This window comes from Eptesicus fuscus, chromosome 23 (assembly GCF_027574615.1).
Source record: "Eptesicus fuscus isolate TK198812 chromosome 23, DD_ASM_mEF_20220401, whole genome shotgun sequence".
Lineage (NCBI taxonomy): Eukaryota > Metazoa > Chordata > Mammalia > Chiroptera > Vespertilionidae > Eptesicus > Eptesicus fuscus.
The window spans coordinates 8,725,953-8,747,135 of NC_072495.1; the positions used below are offsets into that span (position 1 = coordinate 8,725,953).

General features: G+C 52.6%; 1 protein-coding gene across 1 annotated transcript in view; it reads right to left on the reverse strand.

The window, feature by feature from the left end:
• Positions 1-21,183, reverse strand: part of RPH3A (rabphilin 3A) — a 62,344-nt gene that overhangs the window by 35,908 nt on the left and 5,253 nt on the right. Inside the window, exons 2-4 of the mRNA XM_054712608.1 lie at positions 9,846-9,933; positions 6,774-6,785; positions 938-1,084 (exon numbers count right to left, since the gene is read on the reverse strand). Of these exons, the coding sequence (XP_054568583.1) occupies positions 938-1,084; positions 6,774-6,785; positions 9,846-9,916 (230 nt within the window). The 5' untranslated portion in view covers positions 9,917-9,933. The remainder of the gene's footprint in view (positions 1-937; positions 1,085-6,773; positions 6,786-9,845; positions 9,934-21,183) is intronic.

The window sequence follows — 21,183 nt, forward strand, 5'->3', positions numbered from 1 at the left end:
GAGGTAAATGGCTTACTTACCAGGTAAGGTCACCCAGGGGGTCAGTGGTAGACCTGGAATTTGGACCCAGGTTAACCACTGTGTTAGTGCATCATGTCACCAGGTTAGTCAAGGCAGGCAACCCATCTACCCTGTTCTAGGATGTTCAAGCTAGAACCTTCTCAGGCCACAGAGACACTCCCCACACCTTAACTTGACCCCCAGAGTCAGACCAATGGCCATGTTCAGATGAGATGGGCATCACAGCTGATTGGATGAGAGAGAGTACCTGACATAAGGCAGCCAATCAGAGTGCCTTCCCTGGGAGTTTGGACCCTGAACTACAAGATTCTAAACTCTCCAGCCTCTTGGCCACAGGAGATGGAGAGGGAAATTAGGAGGCAGCATTGTCTGTCATATTCGCTCATTCCCTCAACCAGTATTTTAGTGCACGCCTATTATGTACCAGGCTCTGGGGAGTCTGTGGTGAACAAGACAGGCAAGCATCTCTACCCCTGGGAACCTTATCTAACAGGGAGAGATAAACAATCGTCAAAGTAAATATGTAAATATAAAATGTCAGCTGGTGGTACGTGCTATTCAGGAGAAAGGCTGAGGGGAATTCTTGCTTCCAAGGGTTCATCCTTAACACACAAATCCCTCTTCCCACAAGGCACAGGCCCACAGTTTCCTTCCTCCCCAACAGAAAACCCCCGTTCCCCCTCTGGAAAAGCCCCCTCCCCAGGTAGCGCCCCCCGCCCCCCGCCCCTCTCCTCCTCCGGCCCTCCAACCTCATGTGACAAAGATTCCAGTTCTGCCTGGGTGGGTGGCCTGGTGGGTCACAGATGGCAAGGCCCAAAGGCAGCCCCCCTCCACCCCAGCACGCCCGCCCTGAGCAGCGCAGCCTCCAGGCCCCGCCTCCAGGACCGTGGCCTGGATGGGAAGTGTCAGGCCTCACCCAATCCGCGCCTGCTCCATCTCTTCCATTTTCTCGGCCCGGGCGATCACCCTGTTGATAATTTCCTTCTCCTCATCTGTCAGCTCTTCCTGCTTCCTCTGTCTGTCGGGCTGACCACCAGGATGGACGGACCAGCCCGCCTGGAGCCTGAAAGGTAAGTAGGGAAGGCGTGAGGCTGGACCGGAAATGCAGCAGGCCATGTGGAGCTGTGGTTAGACCCCAGGCCCTGGAGTCGAGTAAACCCCCAGGTCACACCTTTGCCGGGAAACTCCCTGGCTGGGAGACTCTGGGCTAAAGAATCGTATCTCTCAGAGCCCTAGTTTGCTCATCAGTACAGTGGGTTTATTCTCATTATGTGCTTAGCACATGTTTGCAGGAAGCTCACGGCAACCTGGAGGACAATGGTGTTCTCAGGAGAAGATTCCAGAGCAGCAGACTTCTGCCGGAGTGGAGCCAATTCTGGGAGGGCAGTCAGAAGCCCTGGGCTCCAGGTAGACCCCAGCCCCTGCCTGGCACACAGATGTTGGGTTCGAGCTACAGATTTAAAAAATAACACATTTAAAGCAGTTGCCAACGAGGCTTATAAAAATCCCCTGCTTTCCTAGAAACGTCCAGATTTGCAGCCTCAGAAGCTCCTGTAGCATTTTGAGTTTCATCTTGTTTTCTTCTTGGCTTTTTTTTAAACAAGCAGACACAGACATCGCACCTCCTGGGTACCACACTACCTCACTTCATCCTCACATCACCCCTACCAGACAGGGATTGTCATACATCTCCTGGTGAGGAGACTCAGAGATGGAGAAATTAGACCATTTCCCCAACATTGCGTGGCTAGGAAAGTGGCCGAGGTGAGATTCGAACCTGGGCCGCCTGAGCACTTAACCTCCACGGTACGAAGAGGACTGAGTGCCTGCCCGCGTAGCCCCAGGGACGGTGCAGAGGATCAGAGACTGCTGGTGGAGAGCTGAGGTCTACGGCACAGTGTGATCATCTCCACTGATGGCACGGTCCACGCCCCGGGGCCCTGAGGCGCATCGACCGAGTGGAATGCAGGGCTCAGCACCACTCGGAATGCTGGTCCCTGTTAGGGGGGCAACAGTAACTGGAATCCTCCAGAGCCAGCACCCCATTAGCTGCCAGCCTCTATTACTTCCACTGCTCCACTCTCGCCAGCAGCCATGAAATTGCCTTTTGACACTCAACGTTAAAAATTAAAAGCCATATCTGCCCCCCAGACCCCCTCCTCTGCCATCCTCCTACTTAGCGGGTTTGCACTGAAGAGGAGAGAAGGAAGAGTTTGAAATTGAAGGGAAGCAGGTGTCCAGGGCCACGTCTTGTTGGGAGAAAGGGGAGGAGGGCGAAATTCTGGTGGAAACACACCTTGCCTTGGAGCCAGGGCCTCTGGGGATGAACAAATAAATGCTAAACAGGCTCACCCCCTCTGCTCAATACCCTCCAGTGGCTTCTCATTGACTTCGAAAAAACCCCACATTGTGATAATGCTGAAGGCTACTGAATTGTACCCTGTAAAATGGTTGATTTTACGTTCTGTGAATTTTACCTTGGTAGGAATAAATGTCAGTCTTCTTGCCCATCTGCAAAGTCCTACCTGATCTGTCCTTAACCTGCCTCCGTCCTCATCACACCTCCTTACTGCACCCCGGCATCACTGGCCTCCCAGCTCAATCTTAAACACTGAAACCTTGTTTTTGCCTCAGGGCCTTTGCACTCGCTGCCCCCTTTCCAGGAACACTTATCCCCCCAGATCTCCCCATGGATGGCTCCTTCTCATCATTCAAATCTGGTTCAAAAGTCAACTCAGAAAGGCCTTCCTTGATCCCTCATGGTCCAGGTTCATTTTCTTCATGGCATCCGTCGCTAATGGGAAGTATCTTTTTAAGGAATTATGTTGTAAAGAAAAAGGAGGAGGAAGTGGAGGAGGAGGAGGAAGAAGGGAATCTTTGTCAACCTGCAAAAGCCTGTGTGTCTCTGATTACTCTCTTACACCTCTGCCATGACATGACAGCAAGCCCAGGACAGAATGTTGGAGGATGAGAGGCCTGTGGAGCAGAGCTGAGTGATTCAAGCCACGGCCATCCTAGATCAGCCAACCCTTTGCCACATAAGCAAGTCCAGCCAAGATCAGCAGAGCCACCAGCTGAGCCCAGATTCCTGGAAACAAATAATTGTTCTACACGACAGAGTTTTTTTTTTTTTTTTTTTTTAAATATATTTTATTGATTTATTACAGTGAGGAAGAGAGAGGGATAGAGAGTTAGAAACATCGATGAGAGAGAAACATCGACCAGCTGCCTCTTGCACACCCCCTACTGGGGATGTGCCCGCAACCAAGGTACATGCCCTTGACCGGAATCGAACCCGGGACCTTTCAGTCCGCAGGCCGACGCTCTATCCATTGAGCCAAACCGGTTTCGGCACGACAGAGTTTTTAAGATGGTTTGTTACGCAGCAAAAGCTAGCTGATACAGTACCCACTACAACAACAACAAATGTGAAGCTTGCTAGACTCCCTACATTTACTTTGCAGTTTGGAATTATTTTAAATTACAGTTGCACAAAGTTCACCATGATGTATTTAATGCTTTCAGCTACTCAAGGTCCTTATCCAGCTCCACTCTTGCCTGTCTTATCTATTTAGCTTCGGAATAAAATATTAATCAAAGAAAGAGTTTCACTGCTAACAAAAAGCCTATAGATCATTGCAACTGACCTGCTCATTTTCCAGATGCCTGCCACTCAGTGGAGGGAGGGGAGTGGCCGAGAAACGTGTGTGGAGCAAGTATGCTCAGGGGCTCAAGAAACCAGCATCCTGGACATGCTCGATCGCTACCTGAATGTACCTGCTCAGGTGCATCTAGAGAGGGTCAGAAGGAACCCTCCCACCAAAACCAGCCCCAGTGGCCCCGAAATACAAAAGGATGAGTCCTGACTCCAGGTGGAAGCCCCTCACAGATGTTTCTCCCTAAATATCTGCCAAGGGCAGACTCCCACCTCCTTTCTGCCTCCCACCTTAATTCTTTATTCCATGCACACAATAGTCACGTAATAAATACCCACCAGATGTCTCTTTTAACAAATTATAACTCCCCAAAGGAGTGCGATGATGGAAGTGCCACTGGGGCACCGAGGCTCTGATGCATGACACGGTGGTGCTGTGCAGAAAATTAATCCTTTTTCTTCCCTTTATTCTTCTCACCCCCTCCCTTCCCCCAGGATGCCGGCACAGGCAGGTGTCAGCAGGAAGTCGCTTTACAGCTCAGTGAAGGAGATTTTAATGAATCCTGGAGGAAAGGATGGGGAAGGAAGGGCAGCCACACCACAGAATGTTTTACACATGCCCCGTAGGTATAAAGGCCCTTTCAGATGAGATTTACCCCCACCAGATTAAAGGGGGGTGCAGAAGGAAGCCAGGGTCCCCCCGAACCCCCTTCAGAATGCTGAGGGAATCTAAGGCTCCTGCTAATCTGTTAAGCCAGGCTCCACTGGTTCTTCTAAAATTCCATGCGCTCTCACTTTGGGACTTTGCACATGCTGTTCCTCTACCTGGAACTCATCTGTCTCTACTTTCACTTGACCCCACCTTACGTTTCACTTCCCCCATCGTGACCCACAAGATGGTGCTAGACACCCCTCCTGTGCTTGCTCGGCCCACCGTGACAGCACACTGGAGTATATTTGTTGGTGACTGGCTGTTTATTTGTTTGTAGACCCCACTAGACACATACTCATACTTTGGCTATCCCTGTATTCCCGGTGCTTACGACAATGAGTGCTTGATACGTAGTAGACATTCGGTGAATATTTGATAATGAAGGAAGGAAGGGAGAAAGGGGGAAAGAAAGGAGGGGAGGGGGGACCGAAAGAGTATGGTCATAGACTCTACCTTTCAACTCTTCGTATTCAGGAAGCTTCTATGAGCCTCCAGACCCTCTGGAGTCATGAGCTTCTCTCTTGTGATATTCATACTTATAATCTGACATTGTCTCAACATCTCTCCCTGGCATGTCTGAATGATGCACTCACCATACTCAGAAGAAGCAGATCTAGTCTGGCCAGAGTCTTACCGGCCAACAACAGATATTGTAGAACATTCAAAAGGCCTTTAGCCATCAACTTGTCCAAAGCTCCCATTTGACAGATGGAGAAACAGACACAGAACTGGGGAAGTCATTTCCCAGGGTCACCTGATCGATGTTAAGAAAACCTTTAGAGGATTTTGGGCCCAGTGATGTGGTCATTTGGGTCCAAAAGAGCTGAACAAATTTTGCAAGTGATAGATATACACATTGTATATATACAAATATACACACAAGGTATCTACACTAATAAAAGAGAAAGATGCAAATTGACCATACCTTCGCAACACCCACCAGCCAATCAGGAGTGAGTATGCAAATTAACCCAACAAAGATGGTGGGCTAATTTGCATATGCAGGGGGTGGTGCGGGACACTCCGAGCCTCTGGGCAGTGTGGGAAGGCGGAAAGGTGGCTCTGGGCTGGAGCAAAGGCGGTGCCAGCAGCCAGGGGAAGGAAGGCCCATTCTTGCACGAATCTTCGTGCATCGGGCCTCTAGTATATACATATTATGTGTGGATATGTATGTATGTACAATGTATTTAGACAACACGTGGGGTAAGGCAACACCACAACACCCTTTCCCCCACTTTGCTCAGTGCTTCACAGTTCACGGAGCTCTCCTGTGCACCTCATTGGATGCTACGTCCACCTGGCGAGGAAGGAAGGACAGGGTGAGCCCGCCTGTCTTGCAGAGGAGACAGCCAGGACTCGGGAGGTGAAGGGCATGTCCACGGCCCCACCGAGGTCGAGTCCCAGAGCAGGACTCACTGGGTCTCCTGACGCCAGACCCCGCGCTCTGCCTCTGGCTCTGTGCTAACACCCGCATCGTGGTGAGGGCAGACGCCTTCCCTTCCCGTGGTTTCTGAGCGTGCTCCCAACCACCGGCGCCCTGCTGCTCTGCAGCCGACTGCTCATTGATTGGACCCGGCATCCCATCGGTCATGCCTATTTGGGAAATGAATCCCACTGAAAAGACAAAGGTTGTGAGCAGAGCTAGGACCTCTGCGCCAAGGGCAGCTCACCGGGAAATCGGGCGGCCTCCCTCGAGGGGACAGGGACGGCGTGCATAGCGCGTGACTTCCCGCAAGCTCCGTTCTGCGCATCATCTTTTATTAATGGAAGCAGTTGCTTCAGTTAATATTTTCTTTATTTCGGAACAGAGCTCCCAGGCAAAGGCTGTGGAAATGGGGCACTGAGTGGTCCCCAAACTTGTTGAAATGCCACAAGAATGAAATTGAGGGCTCCCCTAGGGAACGCTGTCCCTCCTTTCATCAAGATACTGTTTGAAATTTTGTAATTCTTTTTCTCAAAAGGGTGGTTTTTTTAAAAAACACTTAAATTTCTTTTTTAGATATATAAAATGTGCTAGTTCCTTTTTCGACCATCTCTCTTGTAGGGGTAAGTCGCTTAGATCAGAAAAGATATGCTAGCTCTGGCCGGTTGCTCAGTGGTTAGGGTGTCGGCCCAGAGTGTCAGCCCATGGACTGAAGGGTCTTGGATTCTATTCCAGTCAAGGGCATGTACCGAGGTTGCAGGTTCAATCCCTGGCCCTGGTCGGGCATGTGCATGAGGCAACCAATCGATGTGTCCCTCTCACATCAATGTTTCTCTCTCTCTGTCTCTCCCCCTCCCTTCTACTCTCTCTAAAAATCAATGGAAAATATCCTCAAGTGAGGATTAACAAACAAACAAACTAAAAGAGATATAATTCAGTTGATTGAAAAATAAAATACTCACTGTTCCTTGTCACTGGAGGAAGGCAGAGAAAGGAGAGAAAGAAAGAGTAAAGTCAGGAAAAGAAATCTCATCATGAGAGCAGCACTGTGTGGATGCAACACCACATGGTTTAAATGACAAGGACCTCCTTCCATTTCCCCCCCAAATCATTGTGATCTGATTCCGGCTCATCCAAAACAAGGTTACTGCAGGGCAGGCTTGTGAAAGCCACAGCTGGGTTAAAATGACCAGTCAGTGCAGCTTATTGATGAACCGAGCTGATCATTTCGGCATTTACACAACGGGCTTGGGGTCCTAAAGAGAAATCACTTAATGACGGGGCCAACGTCCTTCTCGGCTTTCGTTGTTTCCAACACCGTGAGGAGGGCCACGAGCCCTGCGCAGTGATTGGCTCCTCCGAACGTAGAGCTTTCAGTGCCCCAGGCTGAGGGAGGGGACCCACAGCCCCATCTAGCAGGTGTGCGACCCTACACAGACTCCGCCCCTGTGTCCTCTCTGGGTGCCTCGGTTTCCCCTCTGACCGCTGGCACGCCCTCGCTGGCAGACTTCAAAACTATAGAGCAGCGTGACCTTCCCAGCAATTCTCCCCAAGTTTTCCCAACGTAAAGAGATAGACTAGCCCAGCCGGTGTGGCTCAGTGGTTGAGCACCGACCTATGAACCAGGAGGTCACGGTTTGTTTCCTGGTCGGGGCACATGCCCGGGTTGTGGGCTCGATCCCCAGTAGGGTGTGTGCAGGAGGCAACCAATTGATGATTCTCTCTCATCATTGATGTTTCTATCTCTCCCTCTTGCTTCCTCTCCGAAATCAATGAAATATATATATATATATATTTTTATATTATATATATTTTTTTTTAATTTTATTTATTTTTTTAAGAGCTAAACCACTGCCCGACCCTCGCCAGACGCAGGTTCCTTTGCCTCTTTCAAACGCCCTCACAGGTTTCACACACCACCTTCGACTCAAGGAGGCTGAGAGAGGAAGGCATTTGAGAATCACAAACGCAGCGAGTGGATCTGGCTAGCCAGCAGTTAATGAAGACTGGACGTCTTCATTTCCCGGAGAAAGGCATCACAAGCACCCACATCCCCACTGCAGCCGACGAGAGAGCATGCGTGATGACTGCAATCCGCCCATTAGCATGTATGGGAAAATAACTTTAATATCCCACGGAAATGCAGGAGCGAGCCGGCAGGCCATATGCACGGAGAACGCCGAGCTGGTTCCCGGCAGCCCGGACGCACGGTTAATGAACCTGCATCCAGGCTGTCGGGATCATTCTGATTTCATCGTAAAGCAAATGGCTTGGCCTGGCACCGACGACGTAAACTCTCGGATGCATGGGATTTTAATTAACTGACGTTTCAGAAATAAAATAAATGTCACCCCATCCACCCTTCGGGCAACTGTTTATCTTCCAGAGACACGCTGTTTGGTGGATAGAATATTTTCTATAAAGTAAGTCTGGGCCCAAGGGGACATCATGGGAAGGGTTTGGGAGAGTAGGGGTTTACTTTTTTTTCCTTGTTAAATTTTTAAATTTAATTTAATTTTTCTAGGTGTTTCCTTTCAAATAAGAAACCGGTAGAATACTGTCTTCAAAACTGTAAGACTCCGGGTTTAGGCAGAAGTAAAGGGGCGGGGGCTTTAGCTTCACAGGATGTGGATGGACTAGCTATTCAGAAAGACCCTTCTCTGACACATATTTAGGTCCTAGGTAAGTAAGAGCAACGCTCTTTCATGCAGCTAGTTCCGGGATTAAAAAGTGAGGGGCCTGGACAGTGTGGCTCAGTGACCTATCAACCAGGAGGTCACGGTTCGATTCCAGTCAGGGCACATGCCCAGGTTGTATGCTCGATCCCCAGCATGGGGTGTGCAGGAGGCAGCCAATCAAAGATTCTCTTTCATCATTGATGTTTCTACTACCTCCCTCTTTCCCTCTCCCTGCCTCTCTGAAATCAATAAAAATAAAATAATAATAATAAAGTAAGGGAATTCTCCAACAATTCTCCCCCCTTTCAAAATAGACTTCGTCAAATAAAAATAACTTTCCCTCTTCAAAAAACTCTATTATGAAAAAAAAAAAAAGGCAAGGGTTAGACTGCGAAAATATTTGCAAAACGTGAATCCAACAAAGGACCCTCATCTCTAACCTATGGAGGGGGAGGAACCCTGCGGAACTTAATAACAAGAAGCTAAGGGACCTGACTCAAAAATGGGCAAAGTATTTGAACAGACGCTTCAACACAGGGGCTGTACGATGGCAAGTTCCGTAAGAAGGTCTGCAACATCGGTTTGTAGGGAAATGCAAGTCAAAACCACCAAGAAACTCCCCTGTTCACGCACTAGAATGGTCCCAATGAAAAGGGCTGCTGATGTCAAGTGCTGGTGAGGAGATGGAGGAGCCGGAAGTTTAAAATGACAGAACCGGCCCTGGCCCGGCAGCTCAGTCGATGAGAGCACTGTCCCGATACCCAAAGGTTGCGGGTTGGATCCCCGGTCAGGGCACATACAAGAATCAACCAATGGCCGAAACCGGTTTGGCTCAGTGGATAGAGCGTCGGCCTTCGGACTCAAGGGTCCCGGGTTCGATTCTGGTCAAGGGCATGTACCTTGGTTGCGGGCACGTCCCCACTGGGGGGTGTGCAGGAGGCAGCTGATCGATGTTTCTCTCTCATTGATGTTTCTGACTCTCTTTCCCTCTCTCTTCCTCTCTGTAAAAAATCAATAAAATATATTAAAAAAAAAAAAAGAATCAACCAATGAAGGCATACATACGTGGAAACATCAGTGAAACAACAAATCAATGTCTCTCTCTCTCCCTCCCTCCCTTCTCTCTAAAAATCAATTTTTAAAAAACTAAAACAATTCTCTATTTTTAAAAAAGCAGTAAAATCAGTGGAGAAGTTTCCATGACAAAACTCCCGCCGGGTTCCTTTGCCCCCCCCCCCCCCCCCCGGGAGCAGACCCCAGTTCTTTGCTTGCTATCCCTGTCCTCCTTGGAGAGTACAAATCTCAGGGCCTCACTGCCCCCACACCAGCCCCTCCCAAGGAGACCCCGCGCCTTACTTGGATTGAAGGGGCCGGTCACTGGGACACACCCAGCGGCTGGAGCTGCTGCTGACCACGGTGTCGGTCATGGCAGACGCCCGGGCTCCTGGAACACAGAAACCACAGAGTCCGTCACCCGGTGCTCCCACCACTGCCTCCTTCTCCAGGCCCCGCTCTTGGCCCCGCACGCCGGGACACGGAGAGGGCGGGACCTCGCGCAGCCTGCCCTCTTTCCAAATGGGGAACCTCAGGAGAGGGAACGTTCCTGCTGGAGGGCCCAGCTGCCTACTGGCAGGAATGGATCGGAGCCGACGACCCCGCCCTTAAGCCCACCTTCTTCTCATTCAGCGAGTCAAGGTCCCGTGCCCAGCAGGGGTAGGGGTAGCGTTCGCAGGGGTCCCCCAATTTCCCTGAAGGTCTGGTTACAGCACAGCCTTGCTCCCGGAGAAGCTGAAGAGGGGAGCAGTTGGGAGGGGACACAGAAGGGCCCTGTGCTCCGTGGGCCCACATGTGGCTGAACGCTCTGCTGTCACTGCCTTGAAATTCTTAATTATTTGTGGGCACAGGGCCTTGCGTTTTCACTTTGCAGCCAGTCCTGAGTCTGATACATAGTAGATGCTCAATAAGCCCTCAGTACGTCAGAGAGCTCGGTGAGGGCAGTGGGCACTCAGAACGTCATAGAGCTCGGTGAAGGCAGGGGGCACTCAGTATGTCGGAGAGCTCGGTGAGGGCAGTGGGCCCTCAGTACGTCATAGAGCTCGGTGAGGGCAGGGGGCACTCAGTATGTCGGATAGCTCAGTGAGGGCAGTGGGCCCTCAGTACGTCATAGAGCTCGGTGAGGGCAGAGGGCACTCAGTACGTCGTAGAGCTCAGTGAGGGCAGTGGGCACTCAGTACGTCGGAGAGCTCGGTGAGGGCAGTGGGCACTCAGTACGTCGGAGAGCTCGGTGAGGGCGGAGGGCACTCAGTACGTCGGAGAGCTCGGTGAGGGCAGGGGGCACTCAGTACGTCATAGAGCTCGGTGAGGGCAGTGGGCACTCAGTACGTCGGAGAGCTCGGTGAGGGCAGTGGGCACTCAGTACGTCGGAGAGCTCGGTGAGGGCGGAGGGCACTCAGTACGTCGGAGAGCTCGGTGAGGGCAGTGGGCACTCAGTACGTCGGAGAGCTCGGTGAGGGCAGTGGGCACTCAGTACGTCATAGAGCTCGGTGAGGGCAGTGGGCACTCAGTACGTCGGAGAACTCGGTGAGGGCAGTGGGCACTCAGTACATCGGAGAGCTCGGTGAGGGCAGTGGGCACTCATCGTCCTCGGTAAGTGGCGGAGCCAGTCGTTGCTCCTGCTCTGCCCACCCCCACCGCTTGGCGCGAACCCTGACACCACCCTGCGTCTTAAACTGCCTGGGAGGCCCCATCCCACACCCCGAAAAGCCAGGTTCAAAGCCCCCCTCCTTTCCCCTTTCCATTGTGCTCTGCCTACTTCTCCTGCGGCTCCTTCAGGGCTGTTTGCCGAGGACCGAGGACCGTGCCTCCAGTCCCAGAATATCAGCAGGTGTTAGTTGAACTGAAAACAACTCTTGAACCACATTGAACTTCCCAGTCACAGGTATCGAGCTCCACTCAGGGGGGGCGGGGTGGGACCGGGCTTTAGGTGGGGCTTGGGGTGCTGCAGGGAACCTGTGTGAGCTCAGCTGTCTGCATGGAGTTCAATGCCACAGTCAGCCTCGCCCTCCCGCCCCCGTTAGCCCCCCACCCCCACCCCCACCCCACAGTCGTGGAATTAAACCAGATGCTTCTCAGCAGAACCCGCAGCCACCAGCTGGACGGTGCGCACGCACTTCCATCTCCCTGTCTCTGTCCCCGTCCCTCCCTCCCTCCCGAGTCCAGCCATCACTGCTCAGTTAGGAATCTGGGAAACCTCACTCAGACTGCCTGACGGGGGGGGGGGGGGGTGCAGCTTACACAAAGGGCCTCAAAGCGGGGTGGACTGGGGGTCCACAGCAGGATCCAGGCTGAAAACAGGTTTTGCTTGGCCGGTGCCGTGTTTTTTAAAGTGAAATTCAGCCAGTGCTTCAAAAGCACAGGATTTAACTGAAAAACACAGATTGCCAGCTTCTCTTGAGAAATGGGAAGAATCAAAAAATACTTATAACCCTAGTTGGTCGCTCAGTGGTTAGAGCACCGGCCCGCGGACTGAAGGGTTGAGGGTGCGATTCCGGTCAAGGGCACGTACCTTGGTTGCAGGCTCGATCCCTGGCCCCAGTTGGGGCACGTGCGGAAGGCAACCCATCAATGTGTCTCTCTCACACAGATGTTTCTCTCTCTGTATCTCTCCTCCTCCCTTCCCCTCTCTCTAAAAATCAATGGAAAAAAATATCCTCGGGTGAGGATTGACCAAAAACCAGTTTTTTTTATAGAACATCTACTACTAGATGCCAGACACTATTCCAGGCACTGGGGATACAGCCTTAAAACAAACACAAGAGAGGAAAGCCACTGTTGCCTTGTTACTCAGCCTTCTAGCAGGGAAGACAGACAACTAAACAGGTCAAATATAAAACATACCAGCCAGTAATGAGCACTTTAAAGATAAATGAAACAGGGAAAAGGGACTGGTGATGAAGAGGGATGACTGGCTTTAAATAGGTGGTCAGAAGGGATCTCTGAGGCGGAGCATTCCAGTCCCGGGGGGGGGGGGGGGGCAAGTGCAAAGGCCCTGGGGTGGGCATGTGCTCCGTAAGTGGAAGCGCCCTCTTCCCGTTTGTGTTGTTAAGCTCAAAGCCCAGAGGCCCGGGGCTGATCCTGGTGACCTTTGCCACCACGGCCACCACGTGGGAAAGACTTGCCAAAGGATGGAAGTAGAGCTGAGAGATGGAGGGAGACTGATGCCTGATGATGAGTTGGAAGGCTGGATCAAGCCTTACCTGAATCTGTTATGGCCTTTTTGGATACCATGAGCCAGTATATTCCTTTTTTTTCCCCCTCCTTAGGTCAAATTTAAATTGAATGTCTGCATTGCAACCCTCCTGAACTCTCTGTGTGTGTTCGCCAATCAGTTACCTTGGATCTAACTTCCACCAGGATCAGCTGAGGGCTGGAAAAAAGCACAGCAGCCTTCAGCCACTCCCTGCAGCCCCCTCCCTGCAGCCACCTCAGAGGCACAGCCACCCGGGCCCGGGCCTCGCAGGAGGACAGGGGACATCTGTGAAGCATCCACACCGAGGCCTGCTGGGACCCTGCACTGACTATTAAAATTCAGCGACAATAAGCAGCACTAATGAAAAGCAAAACTAAATACTTAATAAGACAAATGAGGTGGCAGCATTTAAAGTCGGGATGAGAGAGCTGGCAGTAATTAAAAATAAAGATTAATTTCTTTGCCTTCTCTAAAAAATGCGTGTGTCAGAACAGGTTTTGTTTTGTTAATGTACCAAATGCCATGGGAACAAACAGAGGATGGGATTGGCTCTGCCTAGGGGTGGGGGTCAGGGGAGCCTCCCCAGGTGAGGGAAATTTGGGCTGGCTCTTGAAGGATGAGCTGGAGTGTGCAAGACATGAAGGATGGAGGAACGGAGGAGGGGAACTGAGTAGGCAAAGGCTCAGAGGCGCCAATGGACTGGAATGTTTAGGGAACAGAGAAACCCATGAGGATGGAGCCTGGGGTGATGGGAGGGCAGGGAGGAGGGGGGAACAGGACTGAAAAGAGAGAGAGGGGTGCCAGTGATGGACTCGTGACTGCGGCTCAACAACCACAGCGCGTAGCATCCCCAGCACTTCCCACGCAGACAGCCCCTCCTTCCATTTAAAGACCCAGAAGCCGCCCTGACCGGTTTGGCTCAGTGGTTAGAGCGTCGGCCTGCGGACTGAGGGGTCCCAGGTTCGATTCCGGTTGGGGGCGTGTGCCTTGGTTGCGGGCACGTCCCCAGTGGGAGGTGTGCAGGAGGCAGCTGATCGATGTTTCTCTCTCATCGATGTTTCTAACTCTCTATCCCTCTCTCCTCTCTGTAAAAAAAATCAATAAAACATATATTTTTTTAAATAATAAAAAATAAATAAATAAAGACCCAGAAGCCAAGGCCACGTGCTTTTAGCAGCCCGTTCAGCAGGGTGGCTTAGGGTCCGGGTTTGGGGTCAAGCCATTCAGCCTGACAAGTATATTCACCTCCCTGACCTCATCTGTAGAGTGGGGACAGTAACAGGATCCATCTCAAAGGAGAATTCCTGGGAGGATGGAGTAAGATAATAGATAGGGAGTCCTGGATCCAGGGCCTGGCACAGAATACCCCTCGCCAAGTGGGAGCTATCATTGATTTGCGTTATGATTAATAATTCCTTCTTCCCCTGGATGATGGATCCCTCTGAGCCCTGAGTCTATAAACCCAAATGCCAAACTAGCAACGGCAGAGGCAGACGCTGTTCACAGCGCAGCCGCCGGGGCTTCCTGCACAGCCCAGCCAATTACCTGATTGCCTGATAAAGCAGCAACTCGCCTTTGTTGTGCTGTTAACCGAGCTTATCTTGGCCCCAGCCACGTCCCGGCGAGGGGGGAGAAGAGGAACCGCTCGGGACGGGTTTCTGCATTCGTGCGTGCGTGCACAGACACACGGGCCCGGACGGGGACATGTGATTAGACAGGTCTGCGCATTAACACGAGTCGTTCCGCTTAATGGCCCCTGGCTGCCAGGCACTGAGGCCCAGGCTGCAATGAAACTCACTGGGATTAAAATTCAGCTGGAACAGACGTACCTACGGCCCTAAATCTCACCATGCCACGGAGACCCCGGGTGTCATCCTGATCCTGTCCCTTAAGGACAAAATCCAGACAGCCCCCAACTTACAATGGTTTGACTTGCGATTTTTTTTTTCATTTTATATGGTTCCAAAGCGATACAATATTAAATTATATGCGACCAATACTTTATTATAAAACGGGCTTTGTTTAGATGATTTTGCCCAACTGTAGGCGAGTATAAGTGTGCCGAGCACGTTCCAGGTGGGCTAGGCTAAGCTATGATGTTCGGTTAGGTGTACCAAATGCATTTTCAATGTACAGTATTTCCAACTGAAGCTGTGTTTCTTGGGGGGGGGAGTAACCCCATTATTACGTCAAGGAGCGTCTGTATTCGGAGCAGGGGGTGGCACTTACTCCTTTTTTAAATGACAGCAGTCCCCATCCTCTCATCTGAGGAGCATTCCCATTTCACAGATGAGAAAACTGAGGCCCTGGGGTTTGTCAAGATCACACTGGGAGCGGGTGGACTATTCAAGGACCCAGACCTGAGCCGTGTATCCATGAGCCTTCCGGCCACCCTTCTCTACTGATTGTCAGTGCAAACAATATCATCTTTGGTTAAGCCTATTCATTTGATGTTTTTAGGTGGCAAATACCACTGTATGGGGGCAGCATCAAACGGCCCAACCTACTAATAAAAATAGCTTTGCTGGGTATCTCCCAGTCACTCCTCCAGGCCCACTCACCCTCCGCCCTGCTCTGTGCCCTCGGAGGCTGCCCTGCGTGGACAGTATCAACAGCAACCTTGCCCTCTGGCCTCCGGTTGGGTTTATCTATCGAAAGACACCGCAGAAGACTGGAGGGGGTGAGAAGAGAGACGGGCTGGGGTATTGACCCCCTGGACCCCTCCCGCCAGTCACCATGGCCTCTGTTGAAGGTCACAGCTCTGGTCGGGAGGACCTCTCCATACAGCCCTGTCTCTTCTGGTCCATAACTGTCCCACCTCTGTCCCTCCCGGCCTGGAGGGGATGCTGGCCCTCTGTTGGCTACTGGGGTGCTGTAGCATCCTGGCTTCCCTAGACCTTGCTGGCTTGCTCATGTGTCTGTAAACAGTCTCTTCATTAAATTACCTTCGTTTTACTCCTTTCATATGCCACCCACTCTTCTGGGTACTCAACTCACCTAATCCTCACAATGACCCGATGAAATGGTGATCGGCCCCCTTTCACAAGTGAGGCTCCTGGAGCACAGAGAGGTTGGGCAACTTCTCCCAGGCTGCACAGCTAGTGAATGATGGGGCCACCTCTGGAATCCCTGCAGTGTGACCCCAGAGCCTATGCTCTGACCAACTCACTATCCTGCCCCGAGGGGCTGTACCTCGCAAAGGCGGACAGCACAGCATTAACGGCCTTTGCATGGGCGATTCCCACACACCACCTCACTTCCTCCTCGGCCCCATCCTAGGAAGTAGGCCCTGGAGTTATTAAGATTCCTGAGCCTCAGATGTTGCCTTAACTCGCCCAAGATCTCCAGCCAGGAATGGCAGAGCCACCAGCTTATGAACCCAGCTGTGTCTCCCTTTAATACCAACACTTTTAACCGCTACTTTGGATAACCACTCTCATAGCACAGCTGCCCCGCCGGGTATGGCATCAGCAGGTGACAGGCAAAGTTAAGGGAGAGTCTGGCTTGAGGTCAAGACCAGCTTTTTCACCATCAGAGGTCTCAAAAGGAGGGTGTGCTGTGCTCATGGGTAACGCGTTCCCAGGCACCGGAGGCAATCAAACACAAAGAACAAAACTGCTTGTCGAGGGTGCTGAAGAGAGGGCAGTGTGCATTCCTGAAATTGGAAAAAAACTGGCTCAAGCTCACAACTCTTCCCTCGCAACCCTGACTCGGCCTCTTATCAAGCAGGCAGAGCCGGTAGAAAGGGTCCTCTCGCCTTAGGTGCGCCCTGCCCCGGGAAAATGCGTGTTTTCACTTTATCCTCGTGAAGAAGAAGCAACTAGAGCCTCAGGAGACGCTCTCCTTGTCTTCTCAGCTCACAACACACACACACACACACACACGCACACACACGCACACGCACACGCCACCCGCACTGCACCCGTGGCACAAATTTCATGACAGAATCTTCCATCAGAAGCTCAGGCTTTGGAGTCACATGGACCTAGGTTCAACCCCCCAGCTAAGCTCAAGCTTGGTGAGCCTGAGCAAATTAACGAACATTTCAGAGCCTCGATTTCCCTGTCTGTAAAATGGGGCAGTAACTGTCTCTATCTCACAGAGTTGTTGGGAGTTTGGAGTGGAAAAATGGGTAGGAGAGCGTATCAAGGCCAGTGCTGGCACCGGGCACCCCCTTTCTGAGGTTACCCAGGAGCTTCTGCAGAAGCCCACCCCCCAAAATAACATGGGTTACAGAGTCTCTGGCCAGGAAGGGTACTTTCTGCCTCATGCAGTCTGGCCACGGCCACTTCCCTGGGGTATGGATTCTAAGAAATCCGAGACCACATCAGAAAAAAACAAAAAGCTCCTCTTAGTCCCCATGAATAATAGATCTTAAAGAGCGGCCTCCATCCATTGCCCTCTGCTGCCCAGGCCCCTCTGGCGCCAGGCGGGGGAAAGGAACAGAAATATGAATCTCAGTGTTGGCTGGAGAACATGAATGAACCACAAAATCCCCGTCTCTCTCCCTGCTCCCCCCGCGCCCCATGGAAACAGCCATCAAGTATGGATGGAGCACTCGGCAATTTGCAAAGCCCCTGGTCTTCACAATCGAGCATCTTAAACTTGAACCTGCATCAGAGACCCTGAAAGTCTCGTGAGAGCAGACCGATGGCCACGTCCCAGCTTCGGGGTTTCTGATTTGGGGGGTCCTGGACGGAGCCCGAGAACTTGCATTTCTAATAAGGTCCCTGTGATGCTGGAGCTGCAGGTCTGGGGACGGCCCTCTGAGAGCCACCGCTTTGTGCACGTCTAGAGAAAGCGGGACCCGGCAGACCCAGCTTCCTGGTGCACGGCTGCGTTCACTGGTCCTGAGTCAGAGCAAATAGCTCTGGGGTGTGCTGTGTAATGTGACCTGAAATTGGGGTGGGGGGGGACCCCCGGGGAAGGCTGAGGGCTGTGAGGCTTTTCCTCCTCTTGTTTCTCTCCTTTTAAAACGAATCCAGCGCTTAAGAGACTGTCCCTGAGCATTTGCTGCTGCCGCTGCTTCCCCACGCGGCCCAAACCCTCGGCCTGCAATGCAGGGCTTCTTAAATATTGAATAAGCCTCCTGCTCCACCAGCAGCCGGCCGGGGCGGAGGTAATGGTGATATTGACAAAGGCTTTAATCAGGTTAGAGCCATTCAGGAGCTGGTTTTCTAAAAGACCGTCACCTGCTTCCCCATCACCGAAAGCTCTGGCGCCTCCACGCCTTCCTTGCCCATCCCTCCGGACCCTTCTAGAGGTTTGCCGATGGCACTAGCAGGGGCGTGGGGACAGAAGCTGGGAGGGATCCCAACTGCCGAGAAAGCATGAGAACTAGCCCACTAGACCCCGTTTGTCCACCTGGGAGCTCCCCGGTGGGGCCTCAGCCACCGGCTGGCGGCCAGGTGTGCTGTGGCCTGGAGCAGGTGTGGCGTCCACCCGCACCCACCTGGGCAAGCTCAGCGCCCTAGCTCCCGGGGTCTCCCAGGGAGGATCCGAGGCCTCCCAATTAACCACTGCCTTTCCCAGCCTGCCTGGGACTGCCACTGTTGTCCCTTTTTGCTGGATTTACACTTTGTCATTGGCCTGGGGGACCTGCTTGGCCTCGGAGCTCTGTGGCTTGGCCATTGTCACCCCGAAGCCTACACCTTTTTCTGGTCCCTGACTCACCCTGTGACCTTGGGAAATTGGTGCACCTCTCCGGGGCTTAGTTCCTTCTTCATCTGTAAATGGAGGCAGCAATTCCAGCTCTCCCCTGCAGACGGTTATTGTGAAACAACATTGACTCTAGATGTAACTTCCTTAAAAATGTAAGTCCTGCCTGGCCAGTGTGGCTCAGTGGTTGAGCATCGATCTGTGAACCAGGATTCCTGGTCAGGGCACATGCCTGGGTTGTAGGCTCAGTCCCCAGGGGGAGCATGCAGGAAGGAGGCAGCCGATCGATGATATTCTCTCGTCATTGATGTTTCTCTCTCTCCCTCTCCCTTCCTCCCTGAAATCAATATAAATATATTTTTAAATGTAAGTCCTATATAATAATAAGCAGCTAATATTTAGATAGTACAGCATGTACTAGCCACTCTGAGTGCTTCATATACATATTAACTCATGTAATCCTCACAGCAACTCTATGAGGAAGGTGCTATGATCATCCCCATCTTACAGGTGAGTAAACTGAGGGCAGGGAGGCCACGTAACGGGCCCAAGGTCACAGGCTGGCAAGGAGCACGGCCGGAATCCCAAGGTCTGGAGGCAGGGACTGTGCTTCTGACCCCTGAGCACACCCCCTCCTACTGCTCGGTGCACCCCAGTCCTTCACGAGAACGACATTCAGGCTCTAGATCGGGCCAGGACGAGCTGAAGACTAGACCCCATTTCTGCAAAGCTCCATGTTGTTCAGCTGCATTCCTCAGCTGCTCGGTCTTCACAGCAACCCTGACAGTAAGTGAAGTGCTGACTGATTGTCACCCCGTTTTGCAGCGCAGAGGAATGGGGCGCGCAGGGAGGTTCATTTCTCTGCTGTGAAAATTCAGCATTTGACTTTGGTGTCCAAAAGATCTGAGTTTGGGTCCCTGAACCTACCCTTCCCTGACGATGTGAACTTGGAGAACCAAGATCTCTCTGCTTTCTGGCCTACAAGCTGGGCATCAGAATAAGGCCTCTTGCCCCAGGCTTTGTGAGGATTCAAGGAGATCACTCATTTCAATTCCAAGTGCAGGGTCTCACCCCCATGACCGCTCTGTGACTTGGTGGACAAGCCCCTGGTCCCTTCACTTCCTGTACGAAACCACGGCTCTAGGATACAACTGCCATGTGGCATGGCTGGGACTTGACCCCAAATAGAGAGCTCTTAGCTCCGTGGTCTTTCTAGCAAGAGCCTGGGGCGATACAGAAAGCAGGAGGGGAGCCCCTGCCCTGGGCATCGGAGACCACCCTGCAGGAGAGACCTGAGGCCACCCTGACAGTCCGTGTCAACCCCAAATGACAGCCCTGTGCTTGCCCCATTGGGGAAAAGGCCCCATCCCAGACCTGCTGCCATGACAACCAGAGGGAGAATTTTCCAGGGCGGGAGTCTGCTCAATCCCAGGGCCCTGGGGTCCTCTGAGGCCTCTCTGGCCACCTGAGAACTCCCACCACCAGGCTCTGCAGCATTTCGCCCTCGGAGCACGTTCAGGGCCAGGGGGCGCCTGTCTGCAGCCTCCAGCCTATTCCCAGGGCCACGTCCATGTCGGAGGCAGAAACCCGGGCAGAGGCGGCCCGAGGGGCTGACTGTGCAACGGGACCAGGGTCTCTCCACACAGACAAACCCGAGAAAACACAGGCCTAAAGAGACAGCAGCGTGTCCCGCTCTGAAAGGCACAGGAGGTGTGTCATTGGTCTGCCCTCTGAGGGCCCGCCCTTCCCTGAGTGGGTGTCTGCCTGCGCTGCCCTTGGGCACACGCCCAGGGCTGCTGTCTCCCTCTGGCCAGGCTGCCGGCTCCGCTGAACAACAGGTGGGTCTCTGATGATCAGAGGAAAAACTGCAAACGTCAGACGCTTCCACCTTCATCCTACCCAACAGCCTTTCCCACAAGCCCCCAATCTGCAGGGCTTGGGGAGAAAGACTTGGCCAGACGCCCCAGCCCGACACGCTGGCAGCCACTTCCAGTGATTTCAGCGCCTTCGCCAAGTTCCGATACCCTGCTTAAGCTGACAGATTAATCCAGCCGTACAGGGACGGGGGGAAAGCCGACAGGTGGAGGGGAACCGGGTCGGGGGCCAGGCTGTGGGACAAAATGGACCACACAGATGCTTTTGTGCCGGCATCTCCCAGGGAGGGCCTCCCCACGGACTTGGAGACACCGCCCCTCTCCTCCGCGCAGCCCAGAACGCCGCCCCACCATCCCGGCTGGCACCGGAACCTGCTTACATAATCAGTTCTCTACTGGAAGCGGCTTCCATTCACAAGTCGCTGCTTGTCACTGTGTAGGTGCGTTAAAAAGAGGAAAGAAAGGAAAAAGAAAGGAGGAGGCAGCTGAATGAACTCACTCAGATTATATTGGGAGACGAGGCAATCCCCCCCCTCCACCCCCGCCTCCAAATGAAGCCTTCACAAACCAAACATCATGACGATGACGCCGTCGGATGAGTCTCCTCTCGTTGATTCCCTGGGAAGGGGAGGGCGTAAGCCCCAGCTTCCTGAGGCCTGTTCTCTCACTCACTGACTGCATTGCCAAGGCAGAGTCTGCCTCGGCTCCCTGACAATGAGACTCAGGCGTGCACTATGTCATTATAACTAACGACAGCAAGACAATCACTTCGAGGAAACGGCGGTGACGCTGCACGCCGCAGCCCGGGGCCTCGGCGCGGCCCTGTGGTCTCCCCCCCCATTGCCCTGGCCCAAAGGGGGAGCCGAGGTGGGCTAAGAAAAGCCCCAAAGGCCAGGCCAGTCTCCCCATCACT